Source organism: Phyllobates terribilis, unplaced genomic scaffold (assembly GCF_046119375.1).
Source record: "Phyllobates terribilis strain yellow unplaced genomic scaffold, ASM4611937v1 Scaffold_2__4_contigs__length_985480577, whole genome shotgun sequence".
NCBI classification, from domain to species: domain Eukaryota; kingdom Metazoa; phylum Chordata; class Amphibia; order Anura; family Dendrobatidae; genus Phyllobates; species Phyllobates terribilis.
In genome coordinates, this window is record NW_027362762.1 from 41,362,291 (window position 1) to 41,387,287 (window position 24,997).

At 50.5% G+C, this 24,997-nt stretch overlaps 2 protein-coding genes across 7 annotated transcripts in view; both read left to right on the forward strand.

Annotated features, from left to right (window-relative positions):
* The window catches only part of C2CD3 (C2 domain containing 3 centriole elongation regulator), a 93,777-nt gene extending 75,214 nt beyond the window's left edge, over nucleotides 1-18,563 (forward strand). For both annotated transcript variants that reach the window (XM_073661250.1, XM_073661251.1), the window contains exons 29-33: nucleotides 25-180; nucleotides 1,243-1,442; nucleotides 3,617-4,397; nucleotides 10,290-10,398; nucleotides 17,763-18,563. In XM_073661250.1, coding sequence (XP_073517351.1) covers nucleotides 25-180; nucleotides 1,243-1,442; nucleotides 3,617-4,397; nucleotides 10,290-10,398; nucleotides 17,763-17,909 — 1,393 coding nt within the window. In that variant the 3' untranslated portion in view covers nucleotides 17,910-18,563. The remainder of the gene's footprint in view (nucleotides 1-24; nucleotides 181-1,242; nucleotides 1,443-3,616; nucleotides 4,398-10,289; nucleotides 10,399-17,762) is intronic.
* A 3,115-nt stretch (nucleotides 18,564-21,678) lies between these two features.
* Nucleotides 21,679-24,997, forward strand: part of LOC141190776 (dicarboxylate carrier UCP2-like) — a 35,955-nt gene continuing 32,636 nt past the window's right edge. For 4 of the 5 annotated variants that reach the window (XM_073661254.1, XM_073661253.1, XM_073661255.1 and 1 more), the window contains exon 1: nucleotides 21,679-21,807. The gene's annotated coding sequence lies outside the window, so the exon portion shown is untranslated. Of the gene's footprint in view, nucleotides 21,808-23,931; nucleotides 24,016-24,997 lie in introns of all 5 variants that reach the window. The other variant, XM_073661256.1, reaches the window with a different exon arrangement.

Genomic DNA, 24,997 nt, shown 5'->3' on the forward strand with positions numbered 1-24,997 from the left:
TTTATTTCTTTTTTTTATTTGCAGGGAGACTGTATTCCCATCCATAGGACACGATGAACATACGGAGACCATGCGCCGCTTCCAAGAGTCTGTCCAGCAGGCAGAGAGGAACACGTGGAGCGCAGAGCATATGGACGCTCTGTCTCAGTCGTCACGGACGTCTCTGCTGTCTGCACTCAGGTGACGATGGAGGGGTCCGGCCGTAATGATGGGGCCACACTGGAGGGGGTTGGTGCTTCCTCTCCATTGCATGTCCCCATCCTGAATTACGCAGAGTACAATGAATCTGCGTTTATTTCTCATTTCCATCGTTTACACCGTTATTAAGGAAAATAGTAAGAGCCTTGTTGTTTCCCCCTAATCTTGGAAAACCTTTTTTTTTTCTTTTTTTTCTTGTAAAAGGATATTCCAGATTCATTTACATAATACCTGAATTAAAGAGGTTGTACAAGAATATATTTTTTTCTCCCAAAGGCTTTCACTTGTTTAAGGCAATAAACACCGCACTGCTCCCCAGGCCCTGCGCCGACTCTCCACCACTACTTTGCAATGCTTTTTTTTTTTTTTTTTTTTTTTTTTTTTTTTACTGGGTGCAAGGATAGCTACATGACTACAGCTCCCATGACCGCTGCAGCCACTCGCTGAGCGGCTTGCCTAGTGTACGTCGGCTGAGCTCAATGATTGTCTGCAGCAGCGATGTGCTCTATAGTTGTGACTTCACCGCTGCAGCCTGTAAAAAAAGAGACCGGAGAGACAACGCTAGACCCGGGGGACGGTGAGGACCTGTGTATTTTTTGTTTTAAACGTCTAAACCTTCAGAATATAATATAAGTGACCGTATTCCTGGACAGCCCCTTTAAAGAATTACTCCCAATATTTTTTTTTCCTAATCCTGTCTATGTGACGTAGCGTAGGTGTGATAATATTCTCGCCGGTTTCCAGCTCCGCTCCTCTTCCTCGCTCCTTTTCTTTTCTGGCTCACGCAGGGACGGCGTTAGTTTCTTTCTTCAGAATGAAGCTCCATAGACTTCCATTGTGAAAGTGACTTCCACTCCTGTGTGACCCGGCCAGCCCAAATGTAAGTCACATGACCTGGAAGAGGCACAGAGCGGCGCTGGAAACGGGAGAAGACGGCGATCAGTTTATAACCGAAACTACAATATAGATGGCTAGGCAGAGTTAGGAAGTATACTTGTGAGGAGCGCGGCTGTAATAAAGCGGGAACGTTCCTCTGTTCTGCAGGAAGAATCTCCGTGAACTTGATGACATTCAGAAATATTTCAAGCAGAAGTTGTATCGGAGTCTGCCGAGCTGCGAACCGGCAGGAGGGAAACCCCTGCACAACGTGGAGGCGAAACCTCCGAGCGACGAAGATACGGAGACCCGCCTGCTGCTGACTAAATCCAGTCTGCTGGTGTCCCAAGTCAGCAACCTCCTCAGCGGTACGTGCAGCCCCCTGTACATGCAACATCACACCCTTCGCTCACCGGCTGTGCAGCTCACTGTACATGCACCATCACTTCCTCCGATCACAGTCTGTGCAGCCCCCTGTACGTCAACCATCATCCACTCTGATCACCGGACGTGCAGCCCCCTCCCTGTACATGCACCATCACCCCTCCTATCACCGGCCGTGCAGCCCCCTGTACATGCGCCATCACCCCTCAGATCGCCGGCTGTGCAGCCCCCCCTGTACATGTACTATCATCCCCTTCGATCACTGACTGTGCAACCCCCTATATATGCACCCTCACCCCCTCTGATTACCGGCCGTGCAGCCCCCTATACATGCACCATACCGCCTCCGATCACTGGCCGTGCAGCCCCCTGAACATGCACCATCACCCCTCAGATCACCGGCCGTGCAGCCCCCTAGACATGCACCATCACCCCCTTCAATCACTGACTGTGCAGCCCCCTATATATGCACCATCACCCCCTCTGATCACTGGTCGTGCAGCCCCCTGTACATGCACCATCACCCCCTCCGATCACTGGCCGTGCAGCCCCCTAGACATGCACCATCACCCCCTCTGATCACTGGTCGTGCAGCCCCCTGTACATGCACCATCACCCCCTCCGATCACTGGCCGTGCAGCCCCCTGTACATGCACCATCACCCCTTCCGATCACTGGTCGTGCAGCCCCCTGTACATGCACCATCACCCCCTCCGATCACTGGTCGTGCAGCCCCCTGTACATGCACCATCACCCCCTCCGATCACTGGCCGTGCAGCCCCCTGTACATGCACCATCACCCCTTCCGATCACTGGTCGTGCAGCCCCCTGTACATGCACCATCACCCCCTCTGATCACTGGTCGTGCAGCCCCCTGTACATGCACAATCACCCCCTCTGATCACTGGTCGTGCAGCCCCCTGTACATGCACCATCACCCCTCTGATCACCGGCCGTGCAGCCCCCTATACATACACAGTCACCCCCTTCGCTCACCGGCTGTGCAGCCCACTGTACATGCACCATCACTTCCTCCAATCACAGTCTGTGCAGCCCCCTGTACGTCAACCATCATCCACTCTGATCACCGGACGTGCAGCCCCCTCCCTGTACATGCACCATCACCCCTCCTATCACCGGCCGTGCAGCCCCCTGTACATGCGCCATCACCCCTCAGATCGCCGGCTGTGCAGCCCCCCCTGTACATGTACTATCATCCCCTTCGATCACTGACTGTGCAACCCCCTATATATGCACCCTCACCCCCTCTGATTACCGGCCGTGCAGCCCCCTATACATGCACCATACCCCCTCCGATCACTGGCCGTGCAGCCCCCTGAACATGCACCATCACCCCTCAGATCACCGGCCGTGCAGCCCCCTAGACATGCACCATCACCCCCTTCAATCACTGACTGTGCAGCCCCCTATATATGCACCATCACCCCCTCTGATCACCAGCCGTGCAGCCCCCTATACATGCTCCATCACCCCCTCCGATCACTGGCCGTGCAGCCCCCTGTACATGCACCTTCACCCCCTCCGATCACTGGCCGTGCAGCCCCCTAGACATGCACCATCACCCCCTCTGATCACTGGTCGTGCAGCCCCCTGTACATGCACCATCACCCCCTCCGATCACTGGCCGTGCAGCCCCCTGTACATGCACCATCACCCCTTCCGATCACTGGTCGTGCAGCCCCCTGTACATGCACCATCACCCCCTCCGATCACTGGTCGTGCAGCCCCCTGTACATGCACCATCACCCCCTCCGATCACTGGCCGTGCAGCCCCCTGTACATGCACCATCACCCCTTCCGATCACTGGTCGTGCAGCCCCCTGTACATGCACCATCACCCCCTCTGATCACTGGTCGTGCAGCCCCCTAGACATGCACCATCACCCCCTCTGATCACTGGTCGTGCAGCCCCCTAGACATGCACCATCACCCCCTCTGATCACTGGTCGTGCAGCCCCCTAGACATGCACCATCACCCCCTCGGATCATCAGGTCTCCACCATGTCACATGAGACCTCCTGATCATGCACGTGGGGGGGCCACATTGGCACCGCGTGAGAACGGTTACCAGAATACCCCTTTACACTAGTGGCATTCAGTAATTCCTTAATGTAGTAGTTGTTTTTTTTTGCTCCAGGTCTTCAGGAAAATCATCTTTTCCGAGCACCGACCAGCAGCGGGATGGAGGCAACATGTCAGGTCCAGCACACGGACGCAGGAGCTCAGGGGCCATCTCCTGCCTGGATACCTGAGAGGACAGAGGTCATAGTTCACACGGAGGATGAGGAGGCGGATGATGAGAGTAATCACCCCCGAGCAGACACTCCACCCTTCTCTACTAATGGAGAGGACACCATGGACGACCTGTCAGACCCTCCGGTGAGAGAAGGCAGCTTCTTCCTGGATCTCCACAGCAGCAGCGATGAGGAGGAGTACGAGGAAAATGTCATCGAGCCCCGGACTCTCAATGACCTCACCACCATGACTGACAGGACCAGCCCCTGGTCCAGTATGGTGACCGAGGCCGATGTCATGGAACCCGACCCAGCGGACGGCCCGCCAGGCACAGATCACACCGAGGGCGCGGAGTATAAGGTCGATCGGTCCAATACCCTCAGCTCTGGCGAATCTCACAGTGCAGACGAGGACCCCCAAAGTGCGCGAGATGCGGAGACCGAGCGAGATTTACACACAATCCCAACCCCCAACCCCTACGAGGATGGAGGCTTTGACCAAACCAGGGAAGAAGCCGAGAAAACCTCTGCTAACCTGGAGGCCGATGACACACATTGTGAGGAATCTGACACCCCGTGTGACCAGGAGGTGAGGAGATCGCAAGGAGACACTATCCACCCAGACACCGGCCCCTCCGAAGAGGAAGCGACCGACCCACCAGGCAGGCGGAGCGCTCACGCACTGTATCCTCTACACTGCTCTGGTGCATTGATGCGGGGATGGGCGAGACATGGCCGCCGGGAATTTACCGCCGAACAGCCGCCATGTTTTATATAAGGTCGTAACGCAGAAATTCCCTAGAAGACAATCTGTCCGATCACTCAGCGGTCCGCATTCACCAACCCCTTCCCGACATGACGGCTCCCTGACTTTTAACGGGGGCTCGTAAGCGAATCCGGCATCTTTCCCGGCAGGTGATGACTGTTATGCAGCCATCATCTGCCTCTAACAGCCACGTGTGGAGCGGAGCTGCGACTGCTAAACTGTTAGATGCCGCTGTCAATCTTTGCCGTATCAGCGGTTGGGAGCGTCATTCTATGTGCCAGTGACACGATCGCAAGGCTCTGATGGGCTGTCATGTCAATTAGGGGTCTGCTGAAGACCCCCGTGCCTGCGATCACTATAGTCCTGTGATAGCCATCCTGTAGCCGGCGTTCATAGGAGATCGTGATTTCTGCTATACACAACAGTGCTGAAGCCCCGCTATGTATAGCACAGGCAATCGGACGATCGTAGTTTCAAGTTCCCTAAGGGGATTATTAAAAACAATTAAAAAGTGAACCAAAAAAAAAGTTTTAAAAAAAATCTTCTCCTCCCAAGTATTTGGCCCCTTGAACTTTTCTACCTTTTGCCACATTTCTGGCTTCAAACATAAAGATAGAAAATTCTAATTTTTTGGGGAAGAATCAACAACAAGTGGGACACAATCGTGAAGTGGAACGAAATTTATTGGATATTTTAAACTTTTTTAACAAATTAAAAACTGAACAGTGGGGTGTGCAATATTATTCGGCCCCTTTACTGTCAGTGCAGAAGTTCAGTGAGGATCTCTGAATGATCCAATGTCGTCCTAAATGACTGGTAATGATAAATAGGATCCACCTGTGTGTAATCAAGTCTCCGTATAAATGCACCTGCTCTGTGATAGTCTCAGGGGTCTCTGCTCTGTGAGAGTCTCAGGGGTCTCTGCTCTGTGAGAGTCTCAGGGGTCTCTGCTCTGTGATAGTCTCAGGGGTCTCTGCTCTGTGATAGTCTCAGGGGTCTCTGCTCTGTGATAGTCTCAGGGGTCTCTGCTCTGTGATAGTCTCAGGAGTCTCTGCTCTGTGAGAGTCTCAGGGGTCTCTGCTCTGTGAGAGTCTCAGGGGTCTCTGCTGTGTGATAGTCTCAGGGGTCTCTGCTCTGTGAGAGTCTCAGGGGTCTCTGCTCTGTGAGAGTCTCAGGGGTCTCTGCTCTGTGAGAGTCTCAGGGGTCTCTGCTCTGTGATAGTCTCAGGGGTCTCTGCTCTGTGATAGTCTCAGGGGTCTCTGCTCTGTGAGAGTCTCAGGGGTCTCTGCTCTGTGATAGTCTCAGGGTTCTGATTCAAGCGTAGAGAGCATCATTAAGACCAAGGAACTCACCAGGCAGGTCCGAGATACTGTTGTGGCGAAGTTTAATGCCGGATTTCGATACAAAAAGATTTCCCAAGTTTTAAGCATCTCAAGGAGCACTGTGCAAGCGATCATATTGAAATGGAAGGAGCATCAGACCACTGCAAATCTACCAAGACCCGGCCGTCCCCCTAAACTTTCATCTCGAACAAGGAGAAGACTGATCAGAGATGCAGCCAAAAGGCCCATGATCACTCTGGATGAACTGCAGAGATCTACAGCTGAGGTGGGAGAGTCTGTCCATAGGACAACAATCAGTCGTACACTGCACAAATCTGGCCTTTATGGAAGAGTGCCAAGAAGAAAGCCATTTCTCAAAGATATCCATAAAAAGTCTTGTTTGAAGTTTGCCACAATCCACCTGGGAGACACACCAAACATGTGGAATAAGGTGCTCTGGTCAGATGAAACCAAAATCAAACTTTTTGGCCACAATGCAAAACGATATGTTTGTCATAAAAGCAACACAGCTCATCACCCTCAAAACACCATCCCCACTGTCAAACATGGTGGTAGCAGCATCATGGTTTGGGCCTGCTTTTCTTCAGCAGGGACAGGAAAGATGGTTAAAATTGATGGGAAGATGGACGAAGCCAAATACAGAACCATTCTGGAAGAAAACCTGTTGGAGTCTGCAAAAGACCTGAGACAAGACAAGACAATGATCCCAAACATGAAGCAAAATCTACAATGGAATGGTGCAAAAATAAATGTATCCAGGTGTTAGAATGGCCAAGTCAAAGTCCAGACCTGAATCCAATCGAGAATCTGTGGAAAGAGCTGAAAACTGCTGTTCACAAACGCCCTCCATCCAACCTCAATGAGCTCCAGCTGTTTAAAAGGAAGAATGGGCAAGAATTTCAGCCTCTCGATGTGCAAAACTGATAGAGACATACCCCAAGAGACTTCCAGCTGTAATCACAGCAAAAGGTGCCGCTGCAAAGTATTAACTCAAGGGGGCCTAATAATATTGCACGCCCCTCTTTTCAGTTTTGAATTTGTTAAAAAAGTTTAAAATATCCAATAAATTTTCTTCCACTTCACGATTGTGTCCCACTTGTTGATTCTTCCCAAAAAAATTAGAATTTTCTATCTTTATGTTTGAAGCCAGAAATGTGGAAAAAGGTAGAAAAGTTCAAGGGGGCCAATACTTTCACAATGCACTGTGACTATACATGTTTGGTATCTACATCCTTGTTCTGACCTGGAGAATTATATTACCAAATAATGAACAAGGTAAATAAAAGAAAACAATTGTGATTATTTTTTGCGGGACGAGTTGTACTTGAATGACAGTTTGTTTTATCATATAAAGCAATGGAAAGCGAAATTGTGGGAAAAAAAATAAAAATAATAATAATCACAATTGTTTTTTGTTTTGTTTTTATTTACCTTGTTCACTATATGGTAAAACTGACCCACCATTATGACTCCCCCCGGGTCATTACGAGTACGCAGGTGCCAAACTGACCTGCCATTATGACTCCCCCGGGTCATTACGAGTACGCAGGTGCCAAACTGACCTGCCATTATGACTCCCCCGGGTCATTACGAGTACGCAGGTGCCAAACTGACCTGCCATTATGACTCCCCCGGGTCATTACGAGTACGCAGGTGCCAAACTGACCCGCCATTATGACTCCCCCGGGTCATTACGAGTACGCAGGTGCCAAACTGACCTGACATTATGACTCCCCCGGGTCATTACGAGTACGCAGGTGCCAAACTGACCTGCCATTATGACTCCCCCGGGTCATTACGAGTACGCAGGTGCCAAACTGACCTGCCATTATGACTCCCCGGGTCATTACGAGTACGCAGGTGCCAAACTGACCTGCCATTATGACTCCCCCGGGTCATTACGAGGACGCAGGTGCCAAACTGACCTGCCATTATGACTCCCCCGAGTCATTACGGGTACGCAGGTGCCAAACTGACCTGCCATTATGACTCCCCGGGTCATTACATGTACGCAGGTGCCAAACTGACCTGCCATTATGACTCCCCCGGGTCATTACGAGTACACAGGTGCCAAACTGACTCGCCATTATGACTCCCCCGGGTCATTACGAGTACGCAGGTGCCAAACTGACCTGCCATTATGACTCCCCGGGTCATTACGAGTACGCAGGTGCCAAACTGACCTGCCTTTATGACTCCCCCGGGTCATTATGAGTACGCAGGTGCCAAACTGACCTGCCATTATGACTCCCTGGGTCATTACGCGTACGCAGGTGCCAAACTGACCTGCCATTATGACTCCCCCGGGTCATTATGAATACGCAGGTGCCAAACTGACTCGCCATTATGACTCCCCCGGGGTCATTACGAGTACGCAGGTGCCAAACTGACCCGCCATTATGACTCCCCCGGGTCATTTATTAGTACGCAGGTGCCAAACTGACCCGCCATTATGACTCCCCCGGGTCATTACGAGTACGCAGGTGCCAAACTGACCTGCCATTATGACTCCCCGGGTCATTACGAGTACGCAGGTGCCAAACTGACCCGCCATTATGACTCCCCCGGGTCATTACGAGTACGCAGGTGCCAAACTGACCCGCCATTATGACTCCCCCGGGTCATTACGAGTACGCAGGTGCCAAACTGACCCGCCATTATGACTCCCCCGGGTCATTACGAGTACGCAGGTGCCAAACTGACCCGCCATTATGACTCCCCCGGGTCATTATGAGTACACAGGTGCCAAACTGACCTGCCATTATGACTCCCCTGGGTCATTATGAGTACTCAGGTGCCAAACTGACCCGCCATTATGACTCCCCGGGTCATTACGAGTACGCAGGTGCCAAACTGACCTGCCATTATGACTCCCCTGGGTCATTACGAGTACTCAGGTGCCAAACTGACCTGCCATTATGACTCCCCCGGGTCATTACGAGTACGCAGGTGCCAAACTGACCTGCCATTATGACTCCCCCGGGTCATTACGAGTACGCAGGTGCCAAACTGACCCGCCATTATGACTCCCCCGGGTCATTACGAGTACGCAGGTGCCAAACTGACCCGCCATTATGACTCCCCCGGGTCATTACGAGTACGCAGGTGCCAAACTGACCTGCCATTATGACTCCCCCGGGTCATTACGAGTACGCAGGTGCCAAACTGACCTGCCATTATGACTCCCCCGGGTCATTACGAGTACGCAGGTGCCAAACTGACCCGCCATTATGACTCCCCCGGGTCATTACGAGTACGCAGGTGCCAAACTGACCTGCCATTATGACTCCCCCGGGTCATTACGAGTATGCAGGTGCCAAACTGACCTGCCATTATGACTCCCCCGGGTCATTACGAGTATGCAGGTGCCAAACTGACCTGCCATTATGACTCCCCCGGGTCACTACGAGTATGCAGGTGCCAAACTGACCTGCCATTATGACTCCCCCGGGTCATTACGAGTACGCAGGTGCCAAACTGACCTGCCATTATGACTCCCCCCCACGTCATTACGAGTACGCAGGTGCCAAACTGACCTGCCATTATGACTCCCCCGGGTCATTACGAGTACGCAGGTGCCAAACTGACCTGCCATTATGACTCCCCCCGCGTCATTACGAGTACGCAGGTGCCAAACTGACCTGCCATTATGACTCCCCCGGGTCATTACGAGTACGCAGGTGCCAAACTGACCTGCCATTATGACTCCCCCCGCGTCATTACGAGTATGCAGGTGCCAAACTGACCTGCCATTATTACTCCGCCGGGTCATTACGAGTACGCAGGTGCCAAACATGTACAGGTTCTTTTTTTTTTTTATTTAAGTGCTGAAAAAAAAATTGCAAATTTGTATAAAAAAAATAAATAAAAAAAGTTTTTACTTCTGTCGCCTTTTCTTGGAGACTCGAGGCGTCTCCAATTTTCATGATCTGAGGCCGGGTGACGGCTTATTTTATTTATTTTTTTTGTCTCACTAGCTGACGCTTTTTACTGAGACCATTTTGGGGTAGACACGATGTTTTGATCGCCTTTTATTGCAACGTTGTGATGACCATAAAAAAGTAATTCTGGCGTTTTTTAATTGTTTTATATTTAATGGGGATCTGAACTGGTGGTGTATTTTAAAAATATGAAAAAGTAAAAAAAAAACTTTTTTTTTTTTTTTTTTTTTTTTTTAACTTTTCTTTACTAGTCCCTTTTGTAGACTCCGATCGCCTCTGCTACACATAGTGGGGGCTTCAGCACTGCAACGTGTGGCAAAAATCATGATCTATGAACGCCGGCCACGAGAGAGGTGGTCCGCAGCGAAGCGTCCAGGCTGCTACCGTTAATCAAGTGCATTAAAGCAGCCGCTTATTGGCCTGGGCCGCCCCTTTAACCTCAGCCGGATTACGGGGGGGATACATCACACTGTCCTGTGGTTTTGTCGCTGTTTTCTATCGTTTCCCTTAACCTTCTCTCATCCAGCTCGGATCCGCTGCTTCTCCCAAACTTCTTCCTTCCTCCTGAGCACTTGGAGGCATCGATGAGATCCCTGAGCCTTTCTCCCGTCGTCGTCCCCTCGTCTGCTCCGAAGGTGCGTTTCTACACGGGGTCATCATACGTCCTACATCGCCAGAGGCGCTGTCTGTGAATTTATAACTAGGGGAATGGGGAGCAGAGGGGTCGCCCCCCGCAGGAACTGAAACAGGGCAGATCTCTGGGGGTCCCATGGCCAGTACACAGTATACGGGAGCCGTGCTGTTCTGTTTTACATCCAGATGCCGCCAAAGCTAATAATAACTGATCCAGGGCGGGTTTCGGACCCCCACCAATCTAATATGGACAATCAACAATCCCTTAACCTTCTCTTAATGTATTTCTGCATTGTCATTTTTGACCACCAGGTGGCACCCTTGTTATTTGCCCGGTCTGCTCTGCACTAAAAGTAATTGCAATTAATTTTGGGGGAATTTGTAAAGTCTTGTGGAGTAAAAAAAAAAAAAAGCTAAATATTGGCCCTGCGCCATTTTGGCTTTTTTTTTTCAAAAGTTGTTAGAAGAGGGTGAACTTTACCTTGGAGGGTCGGGGTCTCCACTAAGTGACAGATAACTTACTCTGGAAATTGTCATAAATTTACACTGCAAATATGCAGCACCGGCACCAGACACAGATCCATAACACACGGGTGGTTTGTGCACCATCATAACCCATAATGTGCACAGAACAAAATGCTGGGGGTGATGATCTCTAAATATTGGCAACACGTCCTTATTTCCAAAAGAATATCCAGAAGTTGGCAATCTACTGCACTCCAACTATTGTGAAACTACAACTCCAAGCATGCCCTGACTATTTCCCAGCAGCTGGAGTGGAGCAGATTACTCTGGGGATCTCCACTGTTTAGCTATATTCCCTTTATATCAGCAGTTCTATGTAGCGGCCACCAGAGGGCGCCATGGTCTTTGGGAGTTTTTTTGTTTTATTTATTTTTATTATTTCCGGAGTAAAATCGTGAAATTGTCAGAATTCAGTGTAAAATGCAGAGATGTGAGCGTCACCCCGAGCCTCCGAATATCGCCCCGAGCCTCCGAACGTCACCCCGAGCCTCCGAACGTCACCCCGAGCCTCCGAATGTCACCCCGAGCGTCCGAACATCGCCCCGAGCGTCCGAACATCGCCCCGAGCGTCCGAACATCGCCCCGAGCGTCCGAACATCGCCCCGAGCGTCCGAACATCGCCCCGAGCGTCCGAACATCGCCCCGAGCCTCCGAACATCGCCCCGAGCCTCCGAACATCGCCCCGAGCCTCCGAACATCGCCCCGAGCCTCCGAACATCGCCCCGAGCGTCCGAACATCGCCCCGGGCGTCCGAACATCACCCCGAGCCTCCGAACATCACCCCGAGCCTCCGAACATCACGCCGAGCGTCCGAACATCACGCCGAGCGTCCGAACATCACGCCGGGCGTCAGAACATCACCCCGAGCCTCCGAACATCACCCCGGGCGTCCGAACATCACCCCGAGCCTCCGAACATCGCCCCGGGCGTCCGAACATCGCCCCGAGCGTCCGAACATCGCCCCGAGCGTCCGAACATCACCCCATCACACAGAAAACTGGTTATAATGCACAGATCAGAGGAAACATATGGGGCAGAGGGGTCACTGGTACACGGGGTGATGAGGACAGAGGGGTCACTGGAACACAGGGTGATGAGGGGGGCAGAGGGGTCACTGGTACACGGGGTGATGAGGACAGAGGGGTCACTGGAACACAGGGTGATGAGGGGGGCAGAGGGGTCACTGGTACACGGGGTGATGAGGACAGAGGGGTCACTGGAACACAGGGTGATGAGGGGGGCAGAGGGGTCACTGGTACACGGGGTGATGAGGACAGAGGGGTCACTGGAACACAGGGTGATGAGGGGGGCAGAGGGGTCACTGGTACACGGGGTGATGAGGGGGGCAGAGGGGTCACTGGTACACGGGGTGATGAGGACAGAGGGGTCACTGGAACACAGGGTGATGAGGGGGGCAGAGGGGTCACTGGAACACAGGGTGATGAGGGGGGCAGAGGGGTCACTGGAACACAGGGTGATGAGGGGGGCAGAGGGGTCACTGGAACACAGGGTGATGAGGGGGGCAGAGGGGTCACTGGTACACGGGGTGATGAAGGGGGCAGAGGGGTCACTGGTACACGGGGTGATGAGGGGGCAGAGGGGTCACGGGGTGATGAGGGGGGCAGAGGGGTCACTGGTACACGGGGTGATGAGGGGCCAGAGGGGTCACTGGTACACGGGGTGATGAGGGGGCAGAGGGGTCACGGGGGGCAGAGGGGTCACTGGTACACGGGGTGATGAGGGGGCAGCCATTGGGCCGTTTTTGGTTTGTTTGTTTTTTTTATTTGTGGGGGAGGGAACAGACCCATAGACTATAATGGGTCCAATAGAAAAACCTCTAAATGAAGCCTGTTAGAGGCTGAGATCAGATCCATCAACAGCAGCTCGTCAGCGCTTTCCTGTAAGTAAGTAAATTAGCATTGACCCTAACGGCCAATCACAATCCAGCGTTTACTTTTCCCTCGCAGGTGTGGGGTATCTGCAGTGATCTGATTGGTTACTTTTAGCACCCAGCACATTTCGGTGTGATTAGCGGCCGGCCCATAGAGCGTCACACGCGGCCACCGGCGGCCAAATCCATTATCACCGGAAGCCATGAAGGAGAATTCAGTGGAAAATGCGGTGACACGGAGCACGAGGGCGGTCTAAAATTAGACGCCCGGTGCTGGGGGGCCGCACAATAGATGAAAGGGACCAGACATGACCCCAAAAACCAGGAATGTGCGTGGAACAAGACCCTGCCACGATACGGACGCAGCCTCGTCTCCATCTTAGAGGGACGGTCCAGCTCCTATCAGATTTCTCTAACTTTAGCTTTAATGAAAAGTTCTCTAACTTTTTTATTTTTTTTTATCTATTTGCATATTGTGGCTATTGGCCGGGATACCCCTTTAAGTGGTGGCTCCCTCCTATAGTTTTGGTTCCTGGGGGCCCCCCGGTCCGGCAGGTGTCGGTATGGCGGGGCCCGGCGGGGCTGGTCTTGCAGGAATGCTGTAAACAGATAGGGTGTGAGCGGCACCCGTTACCCCGCAGGTCAGGGTCACGGAGCGCCCGTTACCCCGCAGGTCAGGGTCACGGAGCGCCCGTTACCCCGCAGGTCAGGGTCACGCAGCGTCCGTTACCCCGCAGGTCAGGGTCACGCAGCGTCCGTTACCCCGCGGGTCAGGGTCACGCAGCGTCCATTGCCCCGCGGGTCAGGGTCACGCAGCGTCCGTTACCCCGCGGGTCAGGGTCACGCAGCGTCCGTTACCCCGCAGGTCAGGGTCACGCAGCGTCCGTTACCCCGCGGGTCAGGGTCACGCAGCGTCCGTTACCCCGCGGGTCAGGGTCACGCAGCGTCCGTTACCCCGCGGGTCAGGGTCACGCAGCGTCCGTTACCCCGCAGGTCAGGGTCACGCAGCGTCCGTTACCCCGCAGGTCAGGGTCACGGAGCGTCTCGTGTCACAAACACCCTGGCTGTACACGGAGACGACAAACAAAGGAGAACTGCGTCCTGGTGTATGTGTGTGTGTATATATATATATATACTGCACTGTATGGGCCGTTAACCCTTTCTTCTGCACCCCTTATCCCCCATAGATTTATATTTACTCCCTTTCTTTTTGGTAGGGGGGGGTAATACATGGCTCTGCTCATCCTGAGCCTCCTGGTTCTTGCCTATAATACCCCGATGCTGTAACCTGCCTTGTGTCGGGTTATTATACTTTTAGGATAAAGGAGATGTAATGTATATAATATTCGGGGAGGGGTCCTGGATCAGCGTGGTGGCGGCGTCCCCCCGGTGACATCGCCCCGTCCCCCCGGTGACATCGCCCCGTCCCCCGGCTCTTCCTGCTTCTCACTGTGTACAGAGTTCAGCGCTGATCATCTGGAGCCGGTTCAGTCCGGATGACGGAGCGGATCTGAAATTACACAAGGGCAGCTGCTGACTGTACTGTTAACCCCCGCACCACCGCAGATCAGAGGCCGGCCTCTGTCACCGCAGGAGGGTTATGTCACCGACACTGAGGGTACAGGATAATGACACTGAGGGTACAGGATAATGACACTGACACTCGGGGTACAGGATAATGACACTGACACTCGGTGTACGGAATAATGACACTGACACTCGGGGTACAGGATGATGACACTGACACTCGGGGTACAGGATGATGACACTGACACTCAGGGTACAGGATAATGACACTGACACTCGGGGTACGGGATAATGACACTCAGGGTACAGGATGATGACACTGACTCAGGGTACAGGATAATGACACTGACACTCGGGGTACAGGATAATGACACTGACACTCGGGGTACAGGATAATGACACTGACACTCAGGGTACAGGATAATGACGCTGACACTCAGGGTACAGGATAATGGCACTGACACTCGGGGTACAGGATAATGACACTGACACTCGGGGTACAGAATAATGACACTTGGGGTACAGGATAATGACACTGACACTCAGGGTACAGGATAATGGCACTGACACTCGGGGTACAGGATAATGACACTGACACTCAGGGTACAGGATAATGACACTGACACTCGGGGTACAGGATAATGACACTGACACTCGGGGTACAGGATAATGACACTGACACTCGGGGTACAGAATAATGACACTCGGGGTACAGGATAATGACACTGACACTCTGGGTGCGGGATAATGACGCTGACACTCGGGGTACGGGATAATGACGCTGACACTCTGGGTGCGGGATAATGACGCTGACACTCGGAGTACAGGATAATGACACTGAAACTCGGGGTACGGGATAATGACACTCGGGGTACAGGATAATGACACTGACACTCAGGGTACAGGATAATGACACTGACACTCAGGGTACAGGATAATGACACTGACACTCGGGGTACAGGATAATGACACTGACACTCGGGGTACAGGATAATGACACTCGGGGTACAGGATAATGACACTGACACTTGGGGTACAGGATAATGACACTGACACTCAGGGTACAGGATAATGACACTGACACTCGGGGTACAGGATAATGACACTGACACTCGGGGTACAGGATAATGACACTCGGGGTACAGGATAATGACACTGACACTCGGGATACAGGATAATGACACTGACACTCAGGGTACAGGATAATGACACTGACACTCAGGGTACAGGATAATGACACTGACACTCGGGGTACAGGATAATGACACTGACACTCGGGGTACAGGATAATGACACTGACACTCGGGGTACAGAATAATGACACTCTGGGTGCGGGATAATGACGCTGACACTCTGGGTGCGGGATAATGACGCTGACACTCTGGGTGCGGGATAATGACGCTGACACTCGGGGTGCGGGATAATGACGCTGACACTCGGGGTACGGGATAATGACGCTGACACTCTGGGTGCGGGATAATGACGCTGACACTCAGGGTACAGGATAATGACACTGACACTCGGGGTACAGGATAATGACACTGACACTCAGGGTACAGGATAATGACACTGACACTCGGGGTACAGGATAATGACACTGACACTCGGGGTACAGGATAATGACACTCGGGGTACAGGATAATGACACTGACACTCGGGATACAGGATAATGACACTGACACTCAGGGTACAGGATAATGACACTGACACTCGGGATACAGGATAATGACACTGACACTCGGGGTACAGGATAATGACACTGACACTCGGGGTACAGAATAATGACACTCTGGGTGCGGGATAATGACGCTGACACTCTGGGTGCGGGATAATGACGCTGACACTCTGGGTGCGGGATAATGACGCTGACACTCGGGGTGCGGGATAATGACGCTGACACTCGGGGTACGGGATAATGACGCTGACACTCTGGGTGCGGGATAATGACGCTGACACTCAGGGTACGGGATAATGACACTGACACTCGGGGTACAGGATAATGACACTCGGGGTGCGGGATAATGACGCTGACACTCGGGGTGCGGGATAATGGCGCTGACACTCGGGTGCAGGATAATGACGCTGACACTCGGGGTACAGGATAATGACACTCGGGGTACAGGATAATGACACTGACACTCTGGGTACGGGATAATGACACTGACACTCGGGGTGCGGGATAATGACGCTGACACTCGGGGTGCGGGATAATGACGCTGACACTCGGGGTGCGGGATAATGACGCTGACACTCGGGGTACAGGATAATGACACTGACACTCGGGGTACAGGATAATGACACTGACACTCGGGGTACAGGATAATGACACTGACACTCGGGATACAGGATAATGACACTGACACTCAGGGTACAGGATAATGACACTGACACTCGGGGTACAGGATAATGACACTGACACTCGGGATACAGGATAATGACACTGACACTCAGGGTACAGAATAATGACACTCGGGGTGCGGGATAATGACGCTGACACTCTGGGTGCGGGATAATGACGCTGACACTCTGGGTGCGGGATAATGACGCTGACACTCTGGGTGCGGGATAATGACGCTGACACTCTGGGTGCGGGATAATGACGCTGACACTCTGGGTGCGGGATAATGACGCTGACACTCTGGGTGCGGGATAATGACGCTGACACTCTGGGTGCGGGATAATGACGCTGACACTCGGGGTGCGGGATAATGACGCTGACACTCGGGGTGCGGGATAATGACGCTGACACTCGGGGTACGGGATAATGACGCTGACACTCGGGGTACGGGATAATGACGCTGACACTCTGGGTGCGGGATAATGACGCTGACACTCGGGGTACGGGATAATGACACTGACACTCGGGGTACAGGATAATGACACTCGGGGTGCGGGATAATGACGCTGACACTCGGGGTGCGGGATAATGGCGCTGACACTCGGGTGCGGGATAATGACGCTGACACTCGGGGTACAGGATAATGACACTCGGGGTACAGGATAATGACACTGACACTCTGGGTACGGGATAATGACACTGACACTCGGGGTGCGGGATAATGACGCTGACACTCGGGGTGCGGGATAATGACGCTGACACTCGGGGTGCGGGATAATGACGCTGACACTCGGGGTACGGGATAATGGCGCTGACACTCGGGGTGCGGGATAATGGCGCTGACACTCGAGTGCGGGATAATGGCGCTGACACTCGGGTGCGGGATAATGGCGCTGACACTCGGGGTGCGGGATAATGGCGCTGACACTCGAGTGCGGGATAATGGCGCTGACATTTCTTCTGTTTTTCCTTGTTTTTCCCTCTGCTGTACTGCGGTGGCCGCTCACCCTGTGGACGGCTCCTGTGATGAGATATTGGGGGCTGTACACACTCACCTCACTGACCGCTGACCTTTCCCTTTACAGGATGAGGTTATCGCTTGGGCCCCTAAAGGAATCCCTTTCCGACGTCGCCCACGCCAGGTCCCCAAGATGGCGAGTGCCGAACTACCGGAGGCCGAGGTGAATCGCATCGCCAGGATATTTGCTGCTCAGTTTCCTGATAAGAAGTGACATCTGCAGACCCCTCTGCGGATCCCCAGGCCCCCCACTCCTTGGATCATTGAGGGGTTAGGTGTGCTGGGACATGTAGTTCATCAGCTGACGCTCACCAGTGATCTAGATCCTGGGGGATGAGCACAACCCCCATCTATATATTCAGATTACCAATCAGCTGACCTTTGGAAGACCAAACCCCAAAAAAAAGATTTATTATACTCCAGAGCTGCATTCATAATTCTGCCGCTTGTTATTAGAAACAGTCAGCATGCTTGAGGACAGACACCCCCCACACCTAGTGGCTCCTATATTGCAGGGACGGTTCTTTTCAGTGTCTGGTGTGAAGCCGTCACATCACCAGACAGTAAACAAGCAAGGAGTGACAATTTCAGCTCTGAAGCCTGCAGGATAGTGAATGCAGCTCTGAAGTATAATACAAACCTTATAAAACCACCGTAAGAGCCATGTCCGGCCTCAGCATTGTACTCCTGGTCCTGGCAATGTGCCCCCCCTCGCCGGCGCCCCCTCCAGTACATCGTGTATATATATTTTATATTCGTGTATGATAACTATTTTATGGAATTTTCTATGGATAAATTATTTATTTCTCCACAAATTATGTCTTAATTTATTCATTTTCACAAGTTTGGAATAAAAATTTGTCTATAACAGCGACCAGTCGCGTCTTATTAGATTGCTGATGTCCAGTGAGCGGTCAGCAGGGCGTCCAGTAATCCGAAAAGTCCGATAATCTGGCTCCGAAGAGTGGATTAGAAGTGTTTGACTGTATGTATGAATGGATTCTGAGCGGTCGCTGTCTGGGCATGCTGGGAGTTGTAGTTTCCCAGTATCCATCAGTTGGAGACCACTGACATTTAAAGGTAATTTCCAGTCAAAAAGTTAGGTAGGTTGAACTGGATTTAAAGAAGAAAAAAAAAATGGCCAAGCTCTGCCAAGAGGTCACAGATGAGAGCGGGGGCGGACAAGTCTCCGGGAATATGGCGGACTCCATTCTGAAGACATTTCCTACTTTCCTGTAGAAGTTTTGCCCTTAGCAACAAGACTCCATGTAAACCTGACGTGGCAACCAATCAGATTCAAGCTTTCATGTCTCAGAAGCCCTTTGGAAAATGAATGGAGTGTTGTGATTGGTTGCTATGGGCAAGAGCTCGACTTCCCCCTTGCTCTGCTTCTTGCCGTGTGAGGGCCCTAATATTGTGTTGTGAACAGGCCGCTGCGCCAGTATCTCCGCAATGCAGACTCAAATGGTCGCTGCGGGGATCATGTTGTAGTAACAAATGATTTACACTACTTAATACATGGTTGTTTTACACCACAGATACAGTTAGCTGCCATTTTGGTGCCATCTAAAAGCCGCCATATTGTGGTATATTGACATAATGTAGTCAAATTGCTATTTATTGTGTCAAAATGCCGCTATTTGCCTCAGTTTTACAGTCGCGGTATATAATTTATGTATTTGCTGCGATTTTCACCAAACTGTGGATGCGAAATCGACGCGACCGACCTCCCCCGTTGTTTACTTTAAATGATGGTGCGATTGAGGTTTCTTGAGGGAAATTATAAAATAAGGATGAATTGGTGACCCTGCCTCCCGTCTGATATGGATCCGTAATATCCTAGCGCCTGGTGGGTGACAATCTCTGTGGCTGCCATTGCTGTGGCAATACCATGCCTCACCACAAGGGGCACCCGCAAATGATTAATTGGCGCCAACTTTATGCCAACGCAATGATAAAAACTACAACTCCCAGCATGCCACTGTCAGGGCTATCACCACATATCTACAGTATAGACACTGACCATTGCGACCTCCATGTACATGTGTAGCAGAGCTGACATGTCTATAATCATAGCACAAGAGACATTCTTCTCTGCTACATCTATACACTGCAATGGCGCCATCAGTTGGCACCCACTGTTGCCCCCTTATAGCAGTGGGGGTACATGATGGGTCACACCGGAAACCGCATGGTATTTACTAGTCCTGTACTCATCAGGATGTTTACCGGGGGGCTGGAATGGGCCCCCGAAGATGGGGGGCACACACCTCCTCCTATAACGAGGCTTGCGATTGGCTGAGCCCTCCAGCTGTCAGACATTATTTCAGGTGCTGAGTCACTGACTCCCCCACGTGTGGCCCCCGCAATAATCATAATCACTCCCATGTGAGGGTCATCTGCAGCGAGGAGACTATACCTGCTGGATACACGGTACTCGGAGGTTTCTGTACATGACACCATGTTGTTCTGCTGACCTTCATCTGCCGATATTTTTTCGTGTCAATTTCCTGGAGCTTCTCCTCATCCTCTCCTGGACGTCTCCAACAACCATATGGGTTTTCAGACAATTGGGGTCCGATTCATCATATGCAATTTATTGAAGTCACTTTTCTTTACTTTTTGGCAACAATTGTTTATTTTTTTGTTCCAAACTCAAAAATTTGTTGTTTATTTTACATTAACCAGTTTTTGCAACTTTTTCAACACTTAGGTTATGTTCACACGTGGAGTTTTCAATGCATTTTTTTTTCTGCACCGAAACCTGGTTTTGCTGCAGTTTTTTTTTGAGGCCGTCAAGTTTCTGCCTCAAAAAAAAAGCAGGTTTTTGCTTGATTTTTGGTGCGTTTTTGACACTGTCCTTTAGTCTCTTGTGCATGCTGATAAAGTTTAGTGACAAAAAAAATAACCTCATTCAACTTCATCAGGTTTTGGCACCAAAAACACAGCAAAACCTGATACCTGCTTTTTTGCAGCATTTTTTTTTTGCACTAACCATTACTTTCACTGGGTGAAAAACGCTGAAAGAAGTGACAGGCGGCATTTTGCAAAAACGCAGCTGTTTGACAAAACAGTCAGGAAAAAAAACAAAACTAAGTGTGCATGAGATTTCTGAAATCTCATACTTTGCTGGTTCTGTAAATGCAGCTGAAAATTTGCATTAAAAAGCATAAAAAAAAAAACACGCCTAGTGTGAACATAGTCTAAAAGTCACAAATCCTTTTAAAAAGTATGAAAAAAATGCACCAAATTGGAAAACTGCTCCAGAAACTTCAATATAGGAGGGGACTGGAGTGAGAGGCACCAAAAAAAATTACATTTCATGGATTTATCTAAAGCTATCGAGGAAAAAATAAAAACTTTTAAAAGAAAGAAAACTTAAAAAGTTGGGAAAAAAACGTATCGAGAATAAGGTGCAAAAGCCACTAAAAATGGAGGAAACTACTCCAGAAAAGTGGAAAAAACGCTAAATTTATTGGGTCCACGGTATCTTGTTTTTTTGGCATCAGCCAGGGATTTATTGCATTGCTGGACAGCCCCTTTAAAATATCTTCTACTGTCTCTTTAAATCTAGAGCTCCAGGGTAATTTATCACAGAAGATGCAGAATTTTCCAAGGAGGTCCTGGGGCTGTGACAAGGCTGCGTTCACACGCTGTGGACTTTTTTTTTTTCCAACACTTCAATATCTCTGCTTGCTGTCAGTGAACGGGAACGCTCATTATTTCCATTCATAGACTGTTCTGCACTAACTCTGCTCGCCGCCTGGGCTCATTTGTGTATTTTCAGATATCATTGTTTTTGCAGAGGTTTTTTTTTTTTTCTTTCCAGAAATGCAATATATGATCATGTGGGCAAGAAGTTCCTATTCGCTGACAGCAATCAGAGATCCTGAAAATGGCAAAGATTTGAAGCACAAAGTGTATTGGGAGCAGGTTCAGAGGGGTCGGGGGCAGGTCTGATCCCGCTATGTTTTGATGGAGGTGATGTGACTCAGCGGCGTCTTATCACCGCGGAGCAGATTTGTCTGCATCTGCCCGGTTCTATGGTATATAAGGCGTGTGCCCGCGATGCCCGGAATGGTTTCATGTTCTGTCAGGTCCTCCGGGTGCAGGTGAGTTCACTGATCGTGTCCCTATTGATTTATTACATTGAATTATATCATATCTAGTTACGTTATGCAATTGCATGAATAGCAGCTCCATAGATCACTCCTCAGGGTAATAAGGTCTCCGCTGCAGGGAATGTGAATGTCAAGGCCGTACAAGTCACTACAAATGAAGCAGCCTTGAAAAAAAAAGCCATCCTCGTTATGTGCATACAGCTTTAAGGCAGGCCTATGTGTCTCCATGGTTACAGACTACAAACAAACCCAGTGTAGTCAGATCCTGCAGTTACTCTCATCCATCTGTCGCCCTCCACTGCAATATATGTGACCCATCAGAAACAGTGCGCCACCCACTGGCGGACACAGAGAAGGACCCCAGTACAAGAACAATAAATGGGCCCTTTACAGCACAAGAGATCATCATAATAATGCACAATTCCACCTTCGTTGGAGGTAGAAATGACCCCCGTACCTACTGGGGGGCCCTAGGCGGCTGCCCAGGTTGCACCAATGGTATGTCCACCCCTGGAACCAATAATATCCCAAGGTGGCAGAGGTACCGCCTGCTACAGAATTAGAAAAGGAAAGCAACAGGCTACACACAGCAGGGAAAATAAGTATTTGATACGCTGCCGATTTCACAAGTTTTCCCACCTACAGAGAATGGAGAGGTCTGTGATTTTTATTGTAGGTCACTTCACCTGTGAGAGACAGAATCTAAAAAGAAATCCAGAGAATCACATTGTAGGATTTTTATATAATTTACATTTTATTCCATGAAATAAGTGTTTGATACAATAGAAAAACAGAACTTAATATTTGGTGCAGAAACCTTTGTTACAGTTACAGAGGTCAGACGTTTCCGGTAGATCTTGACCAGGTTCGCACACACTGCAGCAGGGATTTTGGCCCCCTCCTCCATACAGATCTTCTCCAGATATTTCAGGTTTCGGGGCTGTCGCTGGGTAACATTGAGTTTCAGCTCCCTCCAAAGATTTTCTATTAGGTTCAGGTCTGGAGATGCTAAACCGCTCCAGGACCTTCAAATGCTTCTTACGGAGCCACTCCTTAGTTGCCCCGGCTGTGTGTTTCGGGTCATTGTCATGCTGGAAGACCCAGCCACGACCCATCTTCAATGCTCTTACTGAGGGAAGGGGGTTGTTGGCCAAAATCTTGCAATACATGACCCCATCCTCCCTTCAATGCAGTGCAGTCGTCTTGTCCCCTTTGCAGAGATGCACCCCCAAAGTATTGTTTCCCCCACCATGCTTCACGGTTGGGATGGTGTTCTTGGGGTTGCACTCATTCTTCCTTCAAACACAGCAAATGGAGTTGATACCAAAAAGTTCTATTTTGGTCTCATCTGACCACAGGACCTTCTCCCATACCTCCTCTGGATCATCCAGATTGTCATTGGTGAACTTCAAACGGGCCTGAACATGTGCTGGCGTGAGCAGGGGGACCTTGCGTGCCTTGTAGGATTTTAATCCATGACGGCGTAGTGTGTTACTAACGGTAATGTTTGAGACTGTGATCCCAGCTCTCTACAGGTCATTGACCAGGTCCTCCTGTGTAGTTCTGGGCTGATTCCTGACCTTTCTCAGAATCATCCTTACCCCACGAGGCGAGATCCTGCATGGAGCCCCAGACCGAGGAAGATTGATAGTCATCTTGTGTTTCTTCCTTTTTCTAATAATTGTGCCAACAGTTGTCGCCTTCTCACCAAGCTGATTGCCTATTGTCCTGTAGCCCATCCCAGACTTGTGCAGGTCTACAATTTTGTCCCTGGTGTCCTTAGACAGCTCTTTGGTCTTGGCCATGGTGGAGAGGTTGGAGTGTGATTGAGTGTGTGGACAGGTGTCTTTTATACAGGTAACGAGTTTAAACAGGTGCAATTAATACAGGTAATGAGTGCAGAGTAGGAGGGCTTCTTAAAGAAAAACTAACAGGTCTGTGAGAGACAGAATTCTTGCTGGTTGGTCGGTGATCAAATACTTATTTTATGCAATAAAATGCAAATTAATCATGCAAAAATCCTACAATGTGATTTTCTGGATTTAGTTTTAGATTCTGTCTCTCACAGGTGAAGTGATCTACGATAAAAATTATAGACCTCTCCATTCTTTGTAGGTGGGAAAACCTGCAAAATCGGCAGTGGATCAAATTCGTATTTTCCCCACTGTAGATGTGCATAAGAGCTGTAAACACAAAACGGTGAGAAATTATTAATGAAAGTTCTTTATAAATTCCTTATTTTTTTATTGTAGGGTTCAATAAGAGAACAGAAATAACCTCCAACCTCCCCAGGGACCTGACTGTATTCAGGAAAAGTTTTCTTTTCTTAGAGACACAGAGCGCAGACACAGCAGAGTACACAAGACGTCAGCCCCCCGATCCTCACACCCGTCACCCCCCGGGGGCCCGAGAACACGACTAATGGGGCCTGTAATGTCTGACAGTAAAATACCATCATCCCTGGACATTATCTGCAGGGATACTGTATCTAATCCCATCCTGTGTGATACTGTCTGCTGAGCCGTGTATCTAATCCTGTCCTGTGTGATACTGTCTGCTGAGCCGTGTATCTAATCCTCTCCTGTGTGATACTGTTTGCTGAGCTGTATCTAATCCTATCCTGTGTGATACCATCTGCTGAGCCGTGTATCTAATCCTATCCTGTGTGATACTGTTTGCTGAGCTGTATCTAATCCTATCCTGTGTGATACCATCTGCTGAGCCGTGTATCTAATCCTCTCCTGTGTGATACTGTCTGCTGAGCCGTGTATCTAATCCTATCCTGTGTGATACTGTTTGCTGATCTGTATCTAATCCTATCCTGTGTGATACCATCTGCTGAGCCGTGTATCTAATCCTATCCTGTGTGATACTGTCTGCTGAGCCATGTATCTGATCCTCTCCTGTGTGATACTGTCTGCTGAGCCGTGTATCTAATCCTATCCTGTGTGATACTGTCTGCTGAGCCGTATCTCAGCCTGTCCTGTGATACTGTCTGCTGAGCCGTATCTCAGCCCGTCCTGTGTGATACTGTCTGCTGAGCCGTGTATCTAATCCTCTCCTGTGTGATACTGTCTGCTGAGCCGTATCTCAACCTGTCCTGTGTGATACTGTCTGCTGAGCCGTATCTCAGCCCGTCCTGTGTGATACTGTCTGCTGAGCCGTATCTCAGCCCGTCCTG